The sequence below is a fragment of the Cimex lectularius genome, unplaced genomic scaffold (assembly GCF_000648675.2).
Source record: "Cimex lectularius strain Harlan isolate CLEC.00 unplaced genomic scaffold, Clec_2.1 scaffold45, whole genome shotgun sequence".
Classification (NCBI taxonomy): Eukaryota; Metazoa; Arthropoda; class Insecta; order Hemiptera; family Cimicidae; genus Cimex; species Cimex lectularius.
In genome coordinates this window covers 1,284,649-1,305,216 of record NW_019392634.1, presented here as the reverse complement: position 1 = coordinate 1,305,216, position 20,568 = coordinate 1,284,649, and the positions used below count along the sequence as shown (strand labels likewise).

The 20,568-nt window shown below is 36.1% G+C and overlaps 1 protein-coding gene across 3 annotated transcripts in view; it reads right to left on the bottom strand.

Moving 5' to 3' along the window:
• The window catches only part of LOC106662758 (apoptosis-stimulating of p53 protein 1), a 478,897-nt gene that overhangs the window by 341,710 nt on the left and 116,619 nt on the right, over positions 1-20,568 (bottom strand). For all 3 annotated transcript variants that reach the window (XM_014387028.2, XM_014387030.2, XM_014387033.2), the window contains exons 3-4: positions 13,534-13,672; positions 80-181 (exon numbers count right to left, since the gene is read on the bottom strand). In XM_014387028.2, the coding sequence (XP_014242514.1) occupies positions 80-181; positions 13,534-13,672 (241 nt within the window). The remainder of the gene's footprint in view (positions 1-79; positions 182-13,533; positions 13,673-20,568) is intronic.

The window sequence follows — 20,568 nt, the reverse complement described above, 5'->3', positions numbered from 1 at the left end:
AGACGAATTAGAACCGAAATTTTAACATTCTGCGATAAAAACAAACTAAAGAAAATAATCAAAAAATCATGCGACTTACTGTTTAGAAAGGTGTACTTGAGTGTAAAGGTGACGTGATCCCTGGCAGGACCCCACTTGTGAAGGATCTCGAGAGGACGATCACCCTCGGACAGAGCACGATCTGCAGACAAAAAATAATTATACAAGGAACAAAAGGAATGCACAAAAGGCCATTGTATTATTTGCAAAAATATCAATTAATGAAGGAAAAGTTATAGAAAACTTGTTTTCGCTTATTAATTATTAAATTTATTTATTTAAATACAAAAAACTACATAATAATTTTTTACCAATGGATACCAGGAACTGGAGGAGTTCCCTCCTGAGCACTGCAGCTGTACAGCTGATTGTACTTTATCTCTGGATCCATTTTTGTGGGCTCGCAACACAAGTGTGAATTTGAGCCCCCGGTGTGCCGGTGTTCTTCCATCGAAGAAACTCATTTTTGAAGGGGGTTGGGACCAAATTGAGGGTCGCTGAGATCTGATCCCGCTCCTTCCATTGATGAGTGCCGTGTCAATTTCTTTCAATTGACAATTCACCGGTCCCCTTAGGCGTCAGAAAAAGTCCAGAAGCGACGGTGGGAATCGAACCCACGACCGCAGGATCTACTTGCCCAGAGTCTGACGCCTTAACCACTCGGCTACCGCGGCCCCCCAAAACTACATAATATACAAGAGGGAGGATGAATTATTTGATTTCATGTACAATGCACTTAATGGTTGGTTTATTTACTGTTTATTTAGAAATCGTGAGATGCGTCTGGTGTGATGTAGGTATCAAAAAACATTTTCTTTATCGTGCCAACGTTTCGATCTTTATTGAGATTATCTTCAGGGCCTGGGATTTACAAACATTGTTTACATTTAATAAATACATTTTAGATGAGGAAAAGTGAATTTATACAATGCAAAATATATTTTTTATATATTCAATCAACGTATTTCTATATAATCCTGAAAGGATAATCTGGCCAAAACATTTTTTCCCTTCGTCGGCTCTTTTCACCTCAAAGAATGGTAACAACAACCACAAACAAAACTTTCTTCTCTATACCGACATCCTTCCCCACCCCTTCAAAATCCAACGTATATAAACACAAAATAGCAAAATCTCACTGGCACTCTCGACACGACACGCAAGAATCGCACAATTACACTGAAGAAAAACACTTTGGTGAGTAGAAATACTTTGATTGAATATATAAAAAAAATATTTTGCATTGTATAAATTCACTTTTCCACATCCAAAATGTAATTGTTATATGTAACCAACGTTTGTAAATCCCAGGCCCTGAAGATGATCTCAATAAAGATCGAAACGTTGGCACGATAAAGAAAATGTTTTTCTGATACCTACATCACACCAGACCGCATCTCACGATTTCTAAATAAATATCGATTAACGGTCACTAATCACCACACATTTATTTACTGTAGTATTAATAATTAAAATTAGTCTCCCTCCGCGTGTTTTTAATCATTTTTCCAGTCTTTCCTGCAGCCATTTGAGCGCCTCGATCTGGTTACGGAATCTGCTTTTGTATGAAAACTAAGTCGAGTTTTTAAAATGCTAGTCTATCATTTATACCTCAGGTTTCAACTGCAGTATATAACTATATACATATGTGTACATAAATCACCTCAAACATTCAAATCCGGCCACTCACTCTCTCAGATAAATCGATATCTCTCGGGGCGGGATTGAGCCCAGCCCATTCTTGCTAATAACTAACTTTACCATGTAAAAATCAGTTCTTTTTGAACCTTCCAAACCAGTACTTTCAATCTCAATGCCTCAGCAATAGATGATCTTTAGTTACTTTTTCTTAAAATTTAAGCATAAAAATAAACCTTTCTGCAAATTTCGTTTCGTTGGGACAATAGTGGACGCATTTGTAGTTTAAAAAAATAGGACGTGATGAAAACCAAAACCTCATTACGGCGCTTTAATATGAGAATTAGGTATCGTCCAATTCTATTAATTACTAGTAACGCCCTTTCTTGTGTATCCTTTAAAACATAATTTTAAAACCAGAAACATAGGAACCAATTTGGCGTATGAGACCTGCGTGTAAAGAACTTTTCTCGATGTGACCCACTTAATTGAAGGGTGCCTATTCCTTGGCACCTTATAGAGAGCTTCTAGGAATAGGTTAAGTTTTTTAAAGGACGCGAGTTTTTTGGTCGATGTTTCGATTTTTGAAAGAAACAGGGCTATTTTGTTGTACTAAGAGAAATCTTATTTTGTGTTTCGTTGTATGTATATTGAGTGAATGTATTTATTAGCGTGAAATTCGACGGTGATATAGATGAATATCAAGTTCTCCACTATCCTTACTGAGTGAGGAAATGTAATAGAGTAATGGGGAAATGTTTTTAAGAGTCATTTAGTCCTTTTTTTTAAATGATGGATACCATATGTATGTACCTTAATTATCAAATAAATTAAGTTTTTTTGGTCTGTATAGAATTATAACAATCCTTTATTGCGACCTAAATAGATCTATTGTGGAACCCTTATAAATTAACCATACCTAATAGAAATGATAAATGATGGAGTGAGTGTGGTGTTCAATCCTTTTTAAAAAGATAGTTCTTTCTAACAGTAAGTTGGGGAATTATAAAAGGACACTACTGGTCTTATAGGTTTGTTTTCCTTATGAATTTTGAATGTACCGTATAACATTGGGGGTTTCGGGTTCATTGGTGTTAGTTTTTAACTGCATATTGGTCATCTGAGAATAAAAAATCATTATTTTTTATGGCTGTTTGAACTCGAGTTTTTAGTTTTAAGGTGGGATCTTTTTGTATTTCTTTACACTCATTATTATTTGGAAATTCTTCAACTTTAGAAACGTAATTTTGATGTTCAATGATAACTACACTATTTCCTTTATCGGCTTTTAAAATAACGTTGTTGTTACTTTATAACGTTTTATCAATAGACCTAATTGTACGTGTGATATTTAATTTTTTTACGTTTAGGTATACCAAGTTTTGTTTAATTATTTCAGCACATTTATATTTTATATTTGTGTTTATGTTACTACAATCCACCGATGAACCAAGGGATAGTAGTTTTATTGTATCCAATTCTGTTTTAGGAACAAATTTTAAGCCTTTGTTTAATAAATTGATTTCTTCTTTATTTAGTACCATGTTTGTTAAGTTTATAACCTTTGGGTAAAATTTAACTGGAGTTTTTGGATCTTTATGGGTATTTATATTTTTAAGTGAACCGAACTTTAAGCTTTTGATTTTTTTAATCTAATATACTTTGTTTTTTATCAGAGATAAATTTAATTTTTGATCGCGTATCATAATCGAACTCATCCCATTCTACTTGAGACAATAATGACGCAAGCCTAATGTGTACAATATATTGATAAAAATGTTTTGTATCTCTTTGACTCTACAATTTATGTAATTCATTATTTAAAATAGTTTTTTGGCATTTACTTTGTAAGAGAGTTGAGCAGTTCTTAATATTTAATTTAGCAAGAACGAATTTCGGGGTTAGATTTAATTTCAAACGTTGGGAATTGAACCAGTTTGATTTGTTAATCTTTGAGCATGAAAATCTCAATTTGTAATAAAGATTTAAAAGTACTTGTTTACTAACAGATTTTAAGTAAGTGGAGGTGATGTTATTGATTGTGTTATAATCCATTACTGGTTTGACTAGGAAATTAATAGAAATGATAAATGATGGAGTGAGTGTAGTGTTCAATCCTTTTCTGGCCATCTTCTTCAGATGACAGTGACCGGTATAGAAGCTTATAATTTTTCTCAAATCCTGCCTGAGAAAAGGAGTTCCTTCGCCATCTATTTTGAAAGATTTATCAATTTCGTGCTTGTTTCATACCTGGTGCGTTTGACCAGTATTCGAGTTTTCCTTTCTCCAACCATTTTTACAGTTCCAACGTAAGTACCGACTCCGATGCACCGAGTTGTACTTCTAGTCCCATGGGATGGGGAAGGCTGCTCCTTTCTTAGCAAGTTGGTAAGCCTGTTCATTTGCTGTACGGGAACCCCCTTGCTTTGTTTTCACAGAGCCATTAGGCAATTTACGCACTCCCAGACAATTTTGGAATTGAACGCATACGCATTTAGTGCCTTTATGGCTGACTGGCTGACTGAGAATATGTAATTATGTGCACCTTCCATTTTTTTTCTTAATTAACCCTTGTGCATAGAATTGTGTTGCTTGGACCTCAGCTTGGAAAATTATTGGGATTTGTACAAGGAGCTTTGCTGGGTATAGTTCGGCCTTTATCCTTACTCGTACTCCCTGTTCCATCTTTGATCGATCTGGGTACCATATTAGGGCCCCTTCTTGAAACATTTTTTATCTAAGACTACTTGGAAGGGTCTGATTTTTTTTCTCTCTCATTTTATCAGGTATCGTTATAGTAATATCATTTATTTTAAATTCTTTCCAGAATTTTGTGGTGGCTCCTCCTTAGATCTGACTTTATTTCATTGCATTTCAGGAGTCTGTTGACACTCTCAACATCCATCTTTTATATATTACGTAAGGCTGAGTGCTGTTTCCATTGCAGGTATTTGAGGCAGGCATTTGGAGATTCGCTAGTTTTTTGGACTTTATAGTTTGTTTTGTGTCTCATTGTTCAGTGTTTTGGCTACCTGGAGCTCCTAATATGATCAAAGGGGTTTAATCCTCAGTTTTTACTACTTAGTAGAGCTTAGAAGAGCCTTGGCCTTTTTCACAATGTGGTGTACGTGTTTTCCCCATTTGAGTTATACCTAGGCATTTTGTTTCTTTCGAAAAAGTTAAGATTTCGTCCTTTATAGTAAGCTGTTTCTTTGTTTGGTAAAGGTATGAGATATTCACTAGTTTTCGTGATCCGCTTGATCAATTAATTTGTTTCAATTAATTAAAGTTTTTAATTGAGATAGAAAAGTCAATGGCACGAGCGGGATTCGAACCCACGACCTTCGGTTAGATACGCCGCTGCTCTACCACTTGAGCTATCGTGACTTCGATCCACTCGGACACTGTCCCATCTCAACCTCACCTTTTGGGACAGAGGAGGGAAAATTCAAAAGGTGGGGTTGAGGTGGGAAGTTGGTGTCCGGGCGGATCGAAGTCACGATAGCTCAAGTGGTAGAGCAGCGGCGTATCTAGCCGAAGATCGTGGGTTCGAATCCCGCTCGTGCCATTGACTTTTTTATCTCAACTAAAAACCTTAATTAATTTTGAGATATTAATTAGGCAAGCGGACCACGAAACTACTGAAATAAACTAAAAACCTTAATTGATTGAAAGGTATGAAATGTTTAAACGTTTTTTCTCCCCATCTTTCTACAATATTTAGGTGGTTTTGCATCTCGTTTGACTTTCGAATTTCTATTTTATGATTGTTACCAAGTTATCAAGTAACCTATTGAGTGATATTCTAACTTGATTTGATTTGATTCCGTAGATGGAACGACATAACGTACCTCTCTGACATTGTGTACCATCTCCCGATTATTCATTAAATTAATTGAATATAAATTATAATTTAAATTTAGCTTAATATCACGTGAAATAACGTTGATGTACGGGATGTTAAAAAGTTGTCTACATATTTATTTACTCATGTACGTATTTACATTAGGCCTATAAAATCAATTGTAAGTAATACTTTAAACTTAATACATTTGAATTACAATATTCCACACTATTCAACTTTTTTTAAAAATAAAATAATGTTTGATGTAAAAAACCATGCAGAGTATGGCGTTGTGAAAAAGAGGAAGGAACACGGTGTCAGAGGAGGCATAATGTAAACACAGAAGGAAAGTACACACATTAAGATTTACAAAGGCCTGAAAGCCTTCTTGTAATCATCTTTTGACTCTTTGCTGCGAAAATTGTAAAACCCTAATTTACCAAGAGGCCCCTTTGGTTGCGTTTGCCAAACACACAGTGGTTGGGTTTTTTTATAAAATCTATTTTGCATAACGCAAAACAATGTTTCCGGTTAAAATCCTTTCGAATTTTTAACACACCAGATGAAATTGGACGAATAAGTCAAATCGATTGTTTAGTAATATAAATAAAATCTGGAGATAGTGGCTAGGAGCCATTGCTGGAACTCTCAGTATTAGGAGAGTTGTTGGTTTGTATTATTATGTCACTGTCGTCTTATGCGCAAAGAGTGCAAAAAATACATCGTGTCAGATACGAGGAGTGCGACCTGAAAAGGTGAGCCTCGGGTTCGCGGGCATCCTTTTCCCTGGGATTATAGGAAGTTTCTACACCCTTAGATGCCAGGGAGGTTTCCAGGCATTAAATAATGGTGTGGCCTTGAGAGCGCGACGCACTCTTTAAAGCACAAAGCTGTATTCCTGTTTCCCTGCGTGCATGTTCTCCGTATATATCCTCCTCGTCCATATGGAAGATCGGACGAAGGAATGCGTAAAGGGAGTTGTCTTTTGAGTCAGCCGTGGACGGCACAGAGGGGTTCGGGTATCGCTATGCGGTACACGGTCGGGTGCATGGTGTTGTCCCACCGCTTCGGACGGGACAAGCGGGAGAAATCTCTAAATCTGGTCATATAGTGACTTCTGCACCAAATCTCACAGGATGAACACTGATCACTTGTAAGCGGAGGTGTGTCGCTCTTGTCTTGAGAATCGAAACGTGCGATAAGTCCATGTGCCAGGTGCGAACGTTAAAGAACTCATTGAACTAATGATGACACTGGGACCGCCAATGGGACATCTTACGCGACTTGGAGTCTTCTTAGCGGGGGAAATTGAAGACCTGCCCACTGGATTAGTTTGGAAAGAAATTTGGAGTTGAAGTGTGGAATTTTGTTCGGATCATGTCCGTTATATATCAGGTAGCGTTAGGATACGATGGTGGAGTTTTGAACTAGACCAGCACAGCTCCCCCGTAAGTCCAAATCGGTATAATTAATGCCTTGTATATTGATAATTTATTAGGTATACTTAGAGTTGATTTAGGTCCGAGTAGTCGTCTGAGTTGTACCATCGGTTGAGTCCTTGTCTTTTTTTGTATAAATTGTGGGTTTCATGTAAGCCTCCTGTCCAAGGGAACCCATGGTAGCGGATTTGGTTGGATGGAGAGATTACCGTACCAGTGGTCGACCGATTTCGTCTTACACAAGCGTAGTGAGGTATAGTTATTTTTGGTCAGCTTCTAATGAAATGACAGGGTAAGAGTGTGAGAAGAGGATTGCAGTGTTGTCCGCGGAAGTTGTTAGGGTGAATAGAAATAAGTTTAATGTCTGAAAATCCAGTGCCAATGCTCATTTTAAATCTAGGCCGAGAGGAAGAACTTGACTATGAATATAAGGTAGTGGAGTAGGATACATTTTACTTTGAAAAGGAGACCCAGTTGCCTAACTGCTGAGCAATAATGCTTGTTGTCCCAGGGTATAAGATATTGTGTAGACTAACATTGGTCGTCAGTAGAACGGAGGGATCTAAAATCAAATTGATGGTTCTACTTTTGAGTTGGAGAATTGTGGATAGTTTTGAGAGAGCGCATATAAATCTGTATATGTCTTTGGTTTGTTGGATTTGGTAATCGGGGCTATTAGAGAATGTTTCAACTGGACGGGTGTTATGCGGATTGTTGTACTGAAAATAGGTGCGATGCATGGTAATGCTATAGGAAGGTATCGAAGAACTTCGTGAGTCAGGAGGTTGTGTTTTGAGGACTTCTTGACTTGGGAGAAGGAAGATTTGGAATTTGACTTTTGACACTGGAAAGGATTAGGAAGACGGGAATTAGCAATTCGACGATTAGGTCTGAGTGCTACATTACTGTCTTTGAAACAGTCGAAAGGCGATCGGAAAGGATTTGACACTTAGCATTGCTTGATTTGACCCAGGATACGCTGGGGGTTTCGTATGAAATGTTTTGAACTGGTTTAAAAATGGTTCTATACTGCATCCTTTACCCTTATGGTACATGAAAAAAGTTTTATTTTAAATATATATTATTTTGTTATTTAAGATGATAAGAAGAAAGTAGAAAAAGGATCAATTTTCACGGCCATTTCCTTCTTAGGTTATTTAACGCCTACCACTTGCCAGACAGTAAGAATCGATAAGAAATTATCAAGATAAAAAAAAATCTGTAAAACATAAGACGTCGTCTTCATTAACTGTTATTTTTATCGATGAAGACGATTTCCCTTTCCTTTTCTAAACCCCTTTTGTTTTGGGGTGGCCCTTTTAACCGTTTTCAACTGAAAATTTAATCAAAGTAAAATGTAATTTTCCTGTTTTCAGTAGGCAAGGTGAATTTTATTCTTAATAATAACCATTATGAACTGCTTTCATCTCGTTACATTGGAAAATATAATTTGTATTTTCATCAAAAGGGATTAATTCAATAGAAGTCGTACAAATTAGACCTATTCAATACGCTTATTTTTTCAGGCTGTTGACATTATGACACTGAGGATGTGTTGAATTTGTTATAAAGAGATATATGAGTAAAATAATGTTAGATAATTTTAGAGGCTTAGCGTTATTAACCCTTATTCACAAGTGGTTCAATTTCTGAATAATTATTACAACATAACATAAAATTTTAAATGAAGTGCTGGTTAACAAAAATATTGGATTTTGCTGATTGAACTTTTTTTCAACATTCTATTGAATTTTATTTTTTTTATTTTTTTAGGTTTTGTGGTGCGCTTGACCAAATAAATTCTTTTCAATTAATTAAGGTTTTGGTTCAGATAAAGATCCTGCTCGTGACATTGACTTTTTTATCTCAACTAAAAACCTTAATTAAGTGAAAGATATTAATCGGTCAAGCGGACCACGAAACCTAGTGAATTGGGTAATTATAATATTACAAGCGTTTCATACCCATCCAAGGAGATTTGAAAATTGTCGACACTATCTCCTGCGTTCTGGAGAATAAAGAATATTTCATGGGTGCGTATCTAGATGTAGTACAGGCTACTGATAGGGTCTAGCACCGGAGAATGATTTATAAACCTAAACGCCTCCTGCTCACTCCTTATTACCATATCGTGAAATCCTATTTAACCGACTGTTGCTTCAAAGTGAGGTGAGGCAACGAGTTCTTGGATGACAAACAGGTACAAGCTGGCGTCCCACCAGGGAGCAATCTTGGTCCCATCCTTAATAGAATTTATTCAGCTGACGTACTACAACCCAAAAACACCAACCCCAAATGTGGACTCAATTTGTTCTCTAATTGGAATGCTATCCAAGCAGAAGATTGTTGCAAGAAGTGGAGGTTAGGAGAGACGCTGCTCTACCACTTGAGCTATTGTGACTTCGATCCACTCGGACACTAATTTCCCATCTCAACCCCCCCCCATTCAACGATTTTGTTGAGTGTAAAAAACTATGCTACACTACGATGAACTACTTCATCTTGTACTGCCTAACTTTATTGATTGCCTAGTAATTTTTATCTCGTACATGAACAGCTTCACAGCTAAGAACAGCTTCAACGCAAGTACCTAAAATAAAAATATTGAAAAAACTCCGAAAAGCGTTGTTTTAACTAAGACAGTGAGCAATAAAACTGACCGTGTCAGGCGTGATTCAGTAGGCAGGCCCTGCGGTGGTTCATGCCTGTTGAGTAGTTCAGAACCTTTCCTGAACAACGAACATGTTCTGGCCATGTTGTTTGACGTAGAGAAGGCGTATGACCCCACCTGGAGATATTCTGTTTAGAGGTTTTACAGTTCCATGGTTAAAGAAGTAGGCAATGAACACCCTCTATTCTCTTACCGTGCGATGTAACGATAAATCTGCTTCATCAAGTACAGCCTAAGTTTATTGGTTGACTGTTAATTAACATAAACTCCGAAAAAGAGTTTTAACGCATATATTAAAATTAAAAATTAAAAACACTCAAAAGCCTTCTGTGAAATAAGATATTGTGCAATAAAATGACCAATATGTTCTGGTGTGTTCTTTGACTTCGAGAAGGTTATGACATCACCTGAACATGTTATACTGTCGAAAAGCCAAGAAATCTGTCTGAAAAGTAAAACGTTGCGATTTTTTTCTTTAAATTGTACATTCCGAGTCAGGCTGGGGTCCATGCAACCCGGGGATTACGTTCAAGAGAAAGATATATCACAAACGTCTTGCCCTCCAGACTGAACCACCGCGGCCCGGTGACGCTGTGCGAACAGATACGAACGCAATAGAACTTTGGCAATGTTAATGGATCGTCCGAAAAGCTCTTGCGTGTCAAGAGCAGGACTTACCAATGGCCCACGAAAGGTCTGAAACGCAATGAAGGCATCACACTAATCCGGTGCTTTTGGCGCTGGTGTTTTATTATTAACAAAAAGCTACTGCTGCTGTCCCGCTTGTGGAGGTATGTTGCTCAGTGTGTAACACTTGGTCGAAGATTGTCTTGGCCCCCTACAGGGAGCGAGTAGGCTAGTACCCGATAAAAAGACAGTCCTTGATCACGAGGGGTGGGTTTTGCGTCCCTTGTTTCGATTTGAAAGGGAAATGGTAGAGTTTCCCCGTCTGTCAACGTTGCGAATATTATATATAATTAGTGTTTTTTTAATTAAATTTATTTATTAAAACTGGTCTTATTAGACCGACAATTAATTTTACAATAATATTATAGAATAAATAAATGTTTACATTCTTATAAACCCATTGGTACAATGAGATTTTCATTTCACTATTCACTATTCCTTTTTAACTACACAAGTTCATTTGGCTTTGTTCTTTTTAATCTTCTGACCATGTTTCGGTTATGTAAAAGTTTGGTCACTTCCACATTCTCGTGATAGCTGAGGCGACCCTGGTTCGGCGGCAAATCTTTGTATTTCCGGTGTGACCTCAGGGATCTTAAGATCTCTATGTAAGTACTTATTCCTTATGTACCAAGGTGCATTGACCATGTTACGTAAGATTTTATTTTGGAGTGTATGTATGATTTTGATATTGCTGTGTTTGGGACACCCCATAGGTGAATACCGCATGTCCACATAGGCTTTATGACTATAATAATAACTTATTTTGTATAGCAAGGTTGGAGCCACGTCCTATCGACCAGTATAGTTGTCTATACCTTAAACCTATCTCTGTCCTTTTTTTCTTCACGTGTTCTTTCCATCTCAGCTTGGTATCTTAGGTTTCCCAGATATTTACCTATATACCTATGTATAGTAGTTCCATCGATTGTGAGCGACGGAACATGGTCTACCTTTGTGTTTGTAAATATTAGATGAACTGATTTATGCTGATTTAGCTTGATTTTCCATTTTTTTGTCCATTCGTTTTATCTTATTACATGCATTTTGGAGGACTTTGGTTGAATGGGTGATAGTCGGTCCTAGTGATAACACCGCTGTGTCATCTACNGAGAGAGAGAGAGAGAGAGAGAGAGAGAGAGAGAGAGAGAGGAGAGAGAGAGAGGAGAGAGAGATATTAAAGAGTGTAGCCACAATGGAATTACAGTGAGGGAGAGGGATTATGTGGGAAAGTATGTGTAAATAAATGTTAAAATACAGTATAGTACAGTATACAAATGTAGAAAGAAATGGTGGAAAATTGTAAACAAATAAACGGTAGTAAAGGAAATAATTTAATGGAAAAAAATTATTACAAGACAATAGATTGATTGATTGATTGTTAATCACTTCACGAGATATAGATAAATAGATAAACCAACAGAAAAAGAGAGAGAAAGTTTGAAAAATAAAGAAAAAGAGATAAAGAGATAGATAGGCAGAGACAGAGTGTGAGAGGTGAGAAAGAAAGATAGATAGCAATAGAAAGAGAGATAAAATGAGCGAATGAATGAATACGGTTTTATTTATTTTAAAAATAAAAATAGATAGATAGGTGGAGAAATAGATAAATAAATAGAAAAAGAAAGAGATAGATATATATAGAGAACTATTTCCACTCGATGTTATTGAACCCTTGGGGGACGGTGTTTTTTGCAAAAAGCCCATTTGTTAGTATTTCGGGTTAGTATGCAGGGCCTGTGGATTCGAACCCGGGCCTTTACCTTACAATGAAAACGTGTCAACGCCTAAACCGTTGCGGCCACCGACTGACTCCTCTTTTAGGTCTTCGATTCGTATTTGTTAATTTTACATCGGTGTAGATAATTTACAGTTAATGTAATTAGGATGAAATAATTTTTCTTGTTTATTGAAATTCAAACAAAAAGTCCTTTTTGCACGCATTCGGGGTATTTATTAAATTCACTAATTTCGTGGTCCGCTTGACCAATTAATACATTACAATTAATTAAGGTTTTTAGTTGAGATGAAAAAAAGTTAATGGCACGAGCGGGATTCGAACCCACGATCTTCGGCTAGATACGCCGCTGCTCCACCACTTGAGCTATCGTGACCTCGATTCACTCGGACATCAACTTCCTATCTCAACCCCACCTTAACAGTTTTCCCTCCTTTTTGCCATTTTTCAAATGTCGGTTCGAATCGCGCTCGTGCCATTAACTTTTTTTCATCTCAACTAAAAACCTTAATTAATTGTAAGGTATTTATTAAATTCACAAAAGACGGAATTTACGATACGATTTTTCTGTAAAATCAATAAAAATTTAAGGCTATTGAACTTCGTAATAAATATTTAATGATGCCATATAAAAATTATTTTAAATATCAATAAAGTTATAAATCCTGTTTGGTTGCAATGCGGCCTCTTTGATCTCTCGTCAAAACTTCGGTTAAACTAATATGACTTATTCTTAATCGGGTGAAGGTTTGCATTTTTTTATTGTGTAACTGTTATGGCTTAGGTATATTTTACTACCTTTCAACATTAATTGCCATAGTTTTGTCAAGGTGATGTACTTTTACGTTTACTGAAATTCAAAAAGTTATAAATTATTGTACAGTCAAGTGACTATTACTATAATATTAATAAACTGTATTAAATTGTTATTAATTTGCCCATAAATATTCGTCTGCATTTAAAATGCTTGTATAATCCATCAGTCCGTTGTTTCTTGGTTCCGAGACAAAGTGGCTCAAATCGGGTCAAGTATTTGTTCCTGAAGGAGTCGTATAAACTCCCCGGTGTATATAAATTTTTAGTTTAGACTTGTAAGGGATTTTTATCAAAGGAAACAATGGTACACCGTTTTGCTTTTAGCCCCGGGAGCCTTGCAAACCGTAACATAGAAGCAGACTTGAATTGGCAAAAGCATTCTTCCTGGACCACTTTGTCCCATTATTATATTTTTGCTCTCCGCAACCTTCATTACATTACATTTTATGTACCTTTGTTATAGAATTGTTAAATTTTAGAAAGAAAGGCCGACAATTCTCATTGTGTTTAAATTGTACATATTATTGGTCCAGAAAGTTTTTAAGAAAGTCATTTCGTTTTATAACGATGGAGCTTTAAGTTTACGAATCGCTTTCAAACATTTGACTATACAAATGAGTACGTTGAACCACGAATAACAAGATTATACAAAGAAACTTACAATAATTGCCCCAGGTATGGACGAGTGTGCAGTGCTCCTCACCAGGATCTCGCACGCAGTCAATTACATCACGGCATGTCGTATCCGGCGTGAGGGGAACGTCGACTACTCCTTGTTCGACAACCACCCGCAGAATCAACTGAAACAAATAAGTAACAAATCATCTCCGACGTTCCTGTAATGTTTTTCGGCTTATTAAATGTTTATGACGATAGAATAGTTTTAAACAATTTCAATTATCCGGAAAAGTTTTTGATGACATTAAAGGAAATGGTGATTAGAGTCATTTATCATAGGATGTCGTTTTCAAGCATTTGACGACCATGAACGACACGTTCGCCTATAACCGCTCTATGTTTTGGTCGTTAGCGATTCGGCATTTTGCCATCCCTGTTTGACGGCCGTCCAACAAAACGTCTCGATATTTGATGTGTAGTTGTACCAACATGATAATCAAAAAGCATAGACGTATAGAGTCAATACAGTCAGTACAGACTAATTCAAAATTGACAATTAATGTTTTAAAATAAATATCTAAAATTAGGTATATTTATTTAATAGAAAAGTGTACATTGAAATTAGCAAATTAACCGCAATAAACAGAAGTGCTGACTTACATCAATTCAGCAGACTGAAATGGCATGATGGCCAATGGCAGTCACAGTGGTAGAGTAATTATCCTGGTCCGTACATCCGCACTAATTTAGTCTGTCAGACTAAAAACTGTAACTTTTATTATTTTTAGGTGGCACGGCTGAATTTCTCTCGAACCAATGACTCTATCAAAAATCCAAAAATACTATTAATATGTGGTGATTAGTGACCGTTAGTCGATGATTATTCGGAAATCTTGAGATGCGGTCTGTTGCGATGTAGGTTTCAGAAAAACATTTTCTTTATCGTGCCAACGTTTAGATCTTTTATCGGTTTTTATTGAGATCATCTTCAGGGCCTGGGAAGGCCCACCCCCTTCAAAATCAAACGTATATAAATATAAAACAGCAATCAAATCACCGCACTCTCAACACGACACGCAAGAATGGCACAATTACGCAGAAAACAAACACTTTGAGTGAGTAGAAATACTTTGATTGAATATAAAAAATATATTTTGCATTGTATCAATTCACTTTTTCCACATACATGCATTTATTAAATTTAAACGATGTTTGTAAATCCCAGGCCCTGAAGATGATCTCAATAAAAACCGAAACGGTGGCACGGTAAAGAAAATGTTTTTTCTAAAATCTACATCACACCAGACCGCATCTCACGATTTCCGAATAAATATTATTAATATTTTTAATCTAGTTTCAAATTTTTAAATTCTTTTGGAGAAAAATTATATGGAGTACCGCAGGCCCAGTTCAACTTCAAAATTTCATACGACCCTATACAGCCTGTCACATCATATTAAAAGATTTTAAAACAATGGTGCTATAGGATTTTTAAATTGCTTAAAAAAATAGTTATGGCAAAAAGTTTGAAAAAACGCATTTCGTTTGTTTCGTTCTTAATTCCAATAATTTGCTTCTTCACTAAATTGCATTCATCTTCTTGCTATTGCATTTATTGCATACATTCTGTCATTGTTTTTCAAACTCGCATTATGAGAGCAAATCTTAATTCCTGGAAGTCAATAAATTTTACAATAGTACCTATTCGTTACATTCAGTATTCCATTCAAAATGGACCGTAAAGCAAGTTTTTCCGATCAACAGCTTCGACTGCTTTATTGCTGCTTTTTATAGTGGTGGCATAGCGCGTTGTACAGTCGAGGTGAACTTCCAAAAATTTCCCAATCACCGAAACCACAAAATGCGTGTTGCTTGCAATGTAAGGTGATACGGATCGGTTGCTCTTCTTCCGTCACTAAGAAACAGGCAGCATAATTTCGACGAGGTGATGAATATTTTATTGTATGTTCGCGAAAATCTGAATTCTTCACTCTGAAATATTGGCAGGATTTTTTAGAAAAATAAAATTAGAGATGTACTCCGGACTTAATTTAAGCCGTACTGTTCTCATATTGTCCCGGGACTTTGGTATTCTGATTATGACAGGCGTTTAACGTTTCTTGCACAAATGTCGATTTAGGAGGCTGATGAAGACGTTCTTCCATACATCCTACTGACTGATGAATCCACGTTCACCTCTAATGGCACACTAAACCGTTGAAATTTTCGAATGTAGGTAGAGGAAAATCCTAGAATTTCGTACTCTTGTCATCATCAGGTGGTTCACAGTATCAACGTTTGGTGTAGACTTCTCGGAAATAAATTAATTGGGCCTCATTTCATGGCACAGTTGCTCCATTTTTTGAAGGATTTTACTAACATTATTAGATGATGTTCCTCTGCAACAAATACAAAGAATGATTCTCCAGCTTGATGGATGCCCGCACGCAATTTTTTGCAGGTGAGGCGTTATTTGAATCGCCACTTCCGGGATAGGTGGATAGGAACTCATGGCCCGGATCTGTTGGCCTCCTCGGTCACCCGATTTAACTCCACTTGACTATTTTCTGTGGAGCCATTTAAGAAACAGTGTCTAAGTCAATCATGACCCAGCCACCTAAGTTGAAGAACTGTTGCAAATGCTTGTCAATCCATCTCCCCTGACTCTATCGCTCTGAGCACCGGTGAAGAGTGGTTAAAAAAGCAAATCATTGCATCTTTACGCAAGGCAGACAGGTCGAACATGAAATGTGATGAATAAATAGAAAAGCAAATGACATTTTTTTTTTCTAACTGTTTGCCATGACTGTCATTTTTGACCAATCCAATTGCACCATTGTTTTCAGCGTAAATCTTTCTTTAATATGATATGTCAAGATGTATAGGGTCGTATTTGAACTTTTGAGGTTGCACTGGGCCTGAGGTACCCTGTATAATTTTTCTCCCAAAAAAAAGTAAAAATTTGAAACTAAACTGAAAAATATGAAACTGACATTTTTTTGATAGCTTCATTACCTCAAGAGAAATTCAGCCGGCCATCTAAAAAGGACACCCTGTATATGAGGCTATATATTCGAAAGCTGACGTGGAATTTTGTTGGATTGCTGCTAATTGTGGAACTACATATCCTCCTGTTTCGTCTGCCGACTTTAAACTAATATATCTGTTTGGAAATTCTAAATCAATCAATATCCCAAAAAGGTTTTTGCTGTCGTGGAAGTTGCGAAATTTTGTTGAGTGACTGCTAGTTGTGCACTCCTTGTCAACAAACCTTACCGATTGTGGACCGGGAAAATTCGACAGATTGGCCTATGAGTCGTGTTTATACATGCATATTATGCTGCAATGCCAGACAATATGCTATGCGTATTCCTTTTGGGGGGAAGGGTATTGTATATGTAAGGGTATAAATAAAGGCCAGAGGCGGGAATTGAACCCACGTCCGCGGGGTCTACGAGCCGAGAGTCTCTCAACGCTAGCTACCGCGCCCCCCGAGGAATATTAAATAGGTCGAAACGAAATGTAAAAGTTTGAAAAATAAAGATTGAGTATGATTTCAGAGTGTGTGTTCTTTATATAAAAATACTTGATCATGTTTTATATAGTAATGATGTATTCAATAGCCATTAAGACAAAATGTAGGCTTTGGATTTTTGTAATCCGCGATTGTAATGCTTAAATAGTCTTACAAGCATTTCTTTGTTCCAATAATATTATTTACGAAAACTCTTTTAATTATTTTAAGATCACTATCAGGGCAAAAATAATAATAATTATGTCAATTTGTATGCACATTTAAAAATAGAAGAAGACTAATTGTTGGGTTCACCAAGCTTTCCGCAACTTATAGTGCCATCATTACGGCCTATTTATTAAAAATTAAAATAAATAATATACAATTAACTGTTAACAAAATAAAATAGTATACATACTTTCCCAAGAGTGCAGAAAACTATTAACATGGAAAACTATTGTAAAAGCGTTTTGGGTTTAAGGTTATGAAGCACATGACCAGCATACTACATTTTACGCAGTGAAAATAGATTTCCGGGAGTCCAACTTGAAAAAATGGCCGTTTTTTGTTGCATGAGTAGACAACCCTGTGGCTAACTTTTTATGAATGCAATTCAATCTATGTTGGTTCATTCTAACATCAATTTTCTGCTTAGTCTGGCCCACATACCGAACGTTGCAACCACCACAGGACACCCTATAAAACACATTAGACCGTGAACCAATAGACTTTAGACTTTAAAACATTGTGAAGACTAGATAGATTATTTTGGTATTTATAAGCAATTTTTTCCTTTAATTTATTAGGCATTAACATTTTAATTCTCTGAGTCACACCAGGACTGTAAGTGATTGACTTAAAGCCAATCGAAGTTGAAATAGGTACCACCTCAACATCCAACAACGGGAGACCATCAGGGTTATTCCTCTTAATCTTGAATTTATTAATAAGTTTGCCAATAAGTGCCAATGGATTAATGATTTGTTACTAAGATTCTTTTAACTATATTTACATTTTTTTCTACGAACCTAGGATCACTAAATTATCGGCGCAGTTAACCTTTAGAGCAAATGAATGAGATGAGGGAAAATCCATATACGAATCATTATGAGTAGGTTTCCTATACCAATCTGTTATGAGCTTGTTATTGTCTCTTTCAACGATTGTCTAAGTAAGGCAATTTTCCATCCTTCTACATTTCGAATGTAAATCTAAGCGAAGTATGATATGAGTTAAAAAGGTCTTTTGGAAATGTTCCTTTAGTACAATAGGCAAAAGGTCATCGACGTACTTAGTTAAAAATCTTATGTTATAGGGGAGTTGGAGTAACAACCATTCTAACAAATCAGTCATCACCAAATCAGCCAGAATTGGTGATAAAACCCCTCCCATGGCGACACCATGTTTCTCCTTACAAACATCATCTACGAATTTAAAATAGCCAGTCATGGATGTGAACTCCAACACCTCCATAAATATCTCAATAGGTAAATCTGGGAAGCACTTTTCCAACTCATCCCATTTCTTATGTACAATATACGTACATAACAGTCCAACCTGAGGCGACGGTGTTGTCGCTCTCTCTCTCTCTCTCTCTCTCTCTCTCTCTCTCTCTCTCTCTCATTAATTTTAATCCTGTGTACATAGTTTATGTAAATAGCTATAATTTTAGTCAAAAATACTCTCTGTAATCATAAATGTTACCTGTAAGAAATTGCTAGTCAGAACAACATTGTTGGACCTACAGTCATATGGATTTTTTATTAGCGAGGTATTGTTAAATTATTAGTTATTATAAATTATTGTTTTTTCTTAATTATAAATTCTGTATATTAATAATTACTTACAATTTTATATAGATGCCTATTTTCACCATATAAAATGTAGTATACTGGCCATGTGCTTCATAACCTTAAACCCAAAACGCTTTTACAATAGTTTTCCATGTTAATCGTTTTCGGCACTCGTGGGAAAGTATGTATACTATTTTATATTGTTAACTGTTAATTGTATATTATTTATTTTAATTTTTAATAAAAAGGCCTTGGTGATTGCACTATAAGTTGTCGAAAGATTGGTGAACCCAACAATGAGTCTTCTTCTGTCTTCACCTGTCTTATGACCTCTACGAAGATTGAAACTCTACATAGATTATCTGCAGTTCGATCAACAAACATCATACATTTAAAAATGTTTTGTTCTGATGATGATCTTAAAATAGGTGAAACCGTGATCCGGAGAATTTGTATGTACAAAAAACAATATTATTTTAGAAATTAAACATTGTATCACGTAGTCTTAATGTATAATTAAAACCTTACCACTGATTATGCTTATGTTGAACCGGCACAGAGTTACTTAGCGGGTCTGTCTCCAGTCGCGAGTGTTTTTAGTTATTCAAACGCGTTTCGGCAATGCGCCATCTTCGGTGAGGAACTCTATGCTTATGTAACGATTATGCTTATGCTAAGATGATTATCTGCTAATTTGTATTTACGAAAAATACAATCCCATTTCATAAAACTGACTAGCAACGTTCCTTCCAGGAAATTAGAGTTCGTGTAATATGTCTTCTTGTTATTTGAAACGCAATTTTCAGTAATGTGTTTTTCACAGTTGGCCCTCTTCATTTAAAAAAAGCGGCTCCGTGAAAAATTAAGGTTTTTAACAAAAATGTGAAAAGGAAAAAAGGGAAATTAATAGATGGCGCGAGTAAAGCGAGCCGGCGAAATATCCTAAACCCTTACTTAGACACTAATTCACTGTCTAGTCTTAATTAAAACAACGTCACCCTTCCATGAAACCCCATGAATATTCAGGGCAACATTCATGAAACAAAAGGGAGCCGCCCTTGGGACTGTTATTCTCCCAACGATTCGATCATTGAATTTATGGCGAAATCTATACCTGCCTAATGGAGGGAAGCCTCGATAAAATATCGGTTTTAATTTTTATACACTTTTGTTCCTGTACTCGAATATCTATTAAACTTCTCATAGGTTTATGATTACAACGTAAATTGTCGATAAACATATATTATATGTAATAAAATAGATTAATACAATAAATGTTAGCTGAATTAATATTATAAGATAATAGCAGGTCGTTCAGAAAAAGATAGCGACTTTAGGACTTTTTGATAGTGCATTTTCGTGGTGGGAGGGTAGACGTGCATTAAAGCGCCTAAAAGACTAAACCCGCATTTCCACTTTGCCTTGATGGTTTAGTATCATACTTCAAGCCAAGTAGCTATTGTTCAGATAGCTTAAGATCACTATCAAGCAAAACAATATTAATTTTGTCAGTAGCTTCGCACAAAAATTGTAACAGTTACATTTTAATGATTTTCCAATTATTCAACGTACATCAAAAATAATTATAAAATAAATATAGTTTGGTCTTTTATTAAACTTTCTTGCTGAACTTGCTATGCATTTTGGAGTAAGGATTCAAAAAGTTCTGATGAGCGAGTTGGCAGCTGAGCCCCGATATGTATAGCCAGAAGTAAACAAATCGATTAATGGGAGAAATTCAATAAAACACCTAACTATATTAAGAAAAACT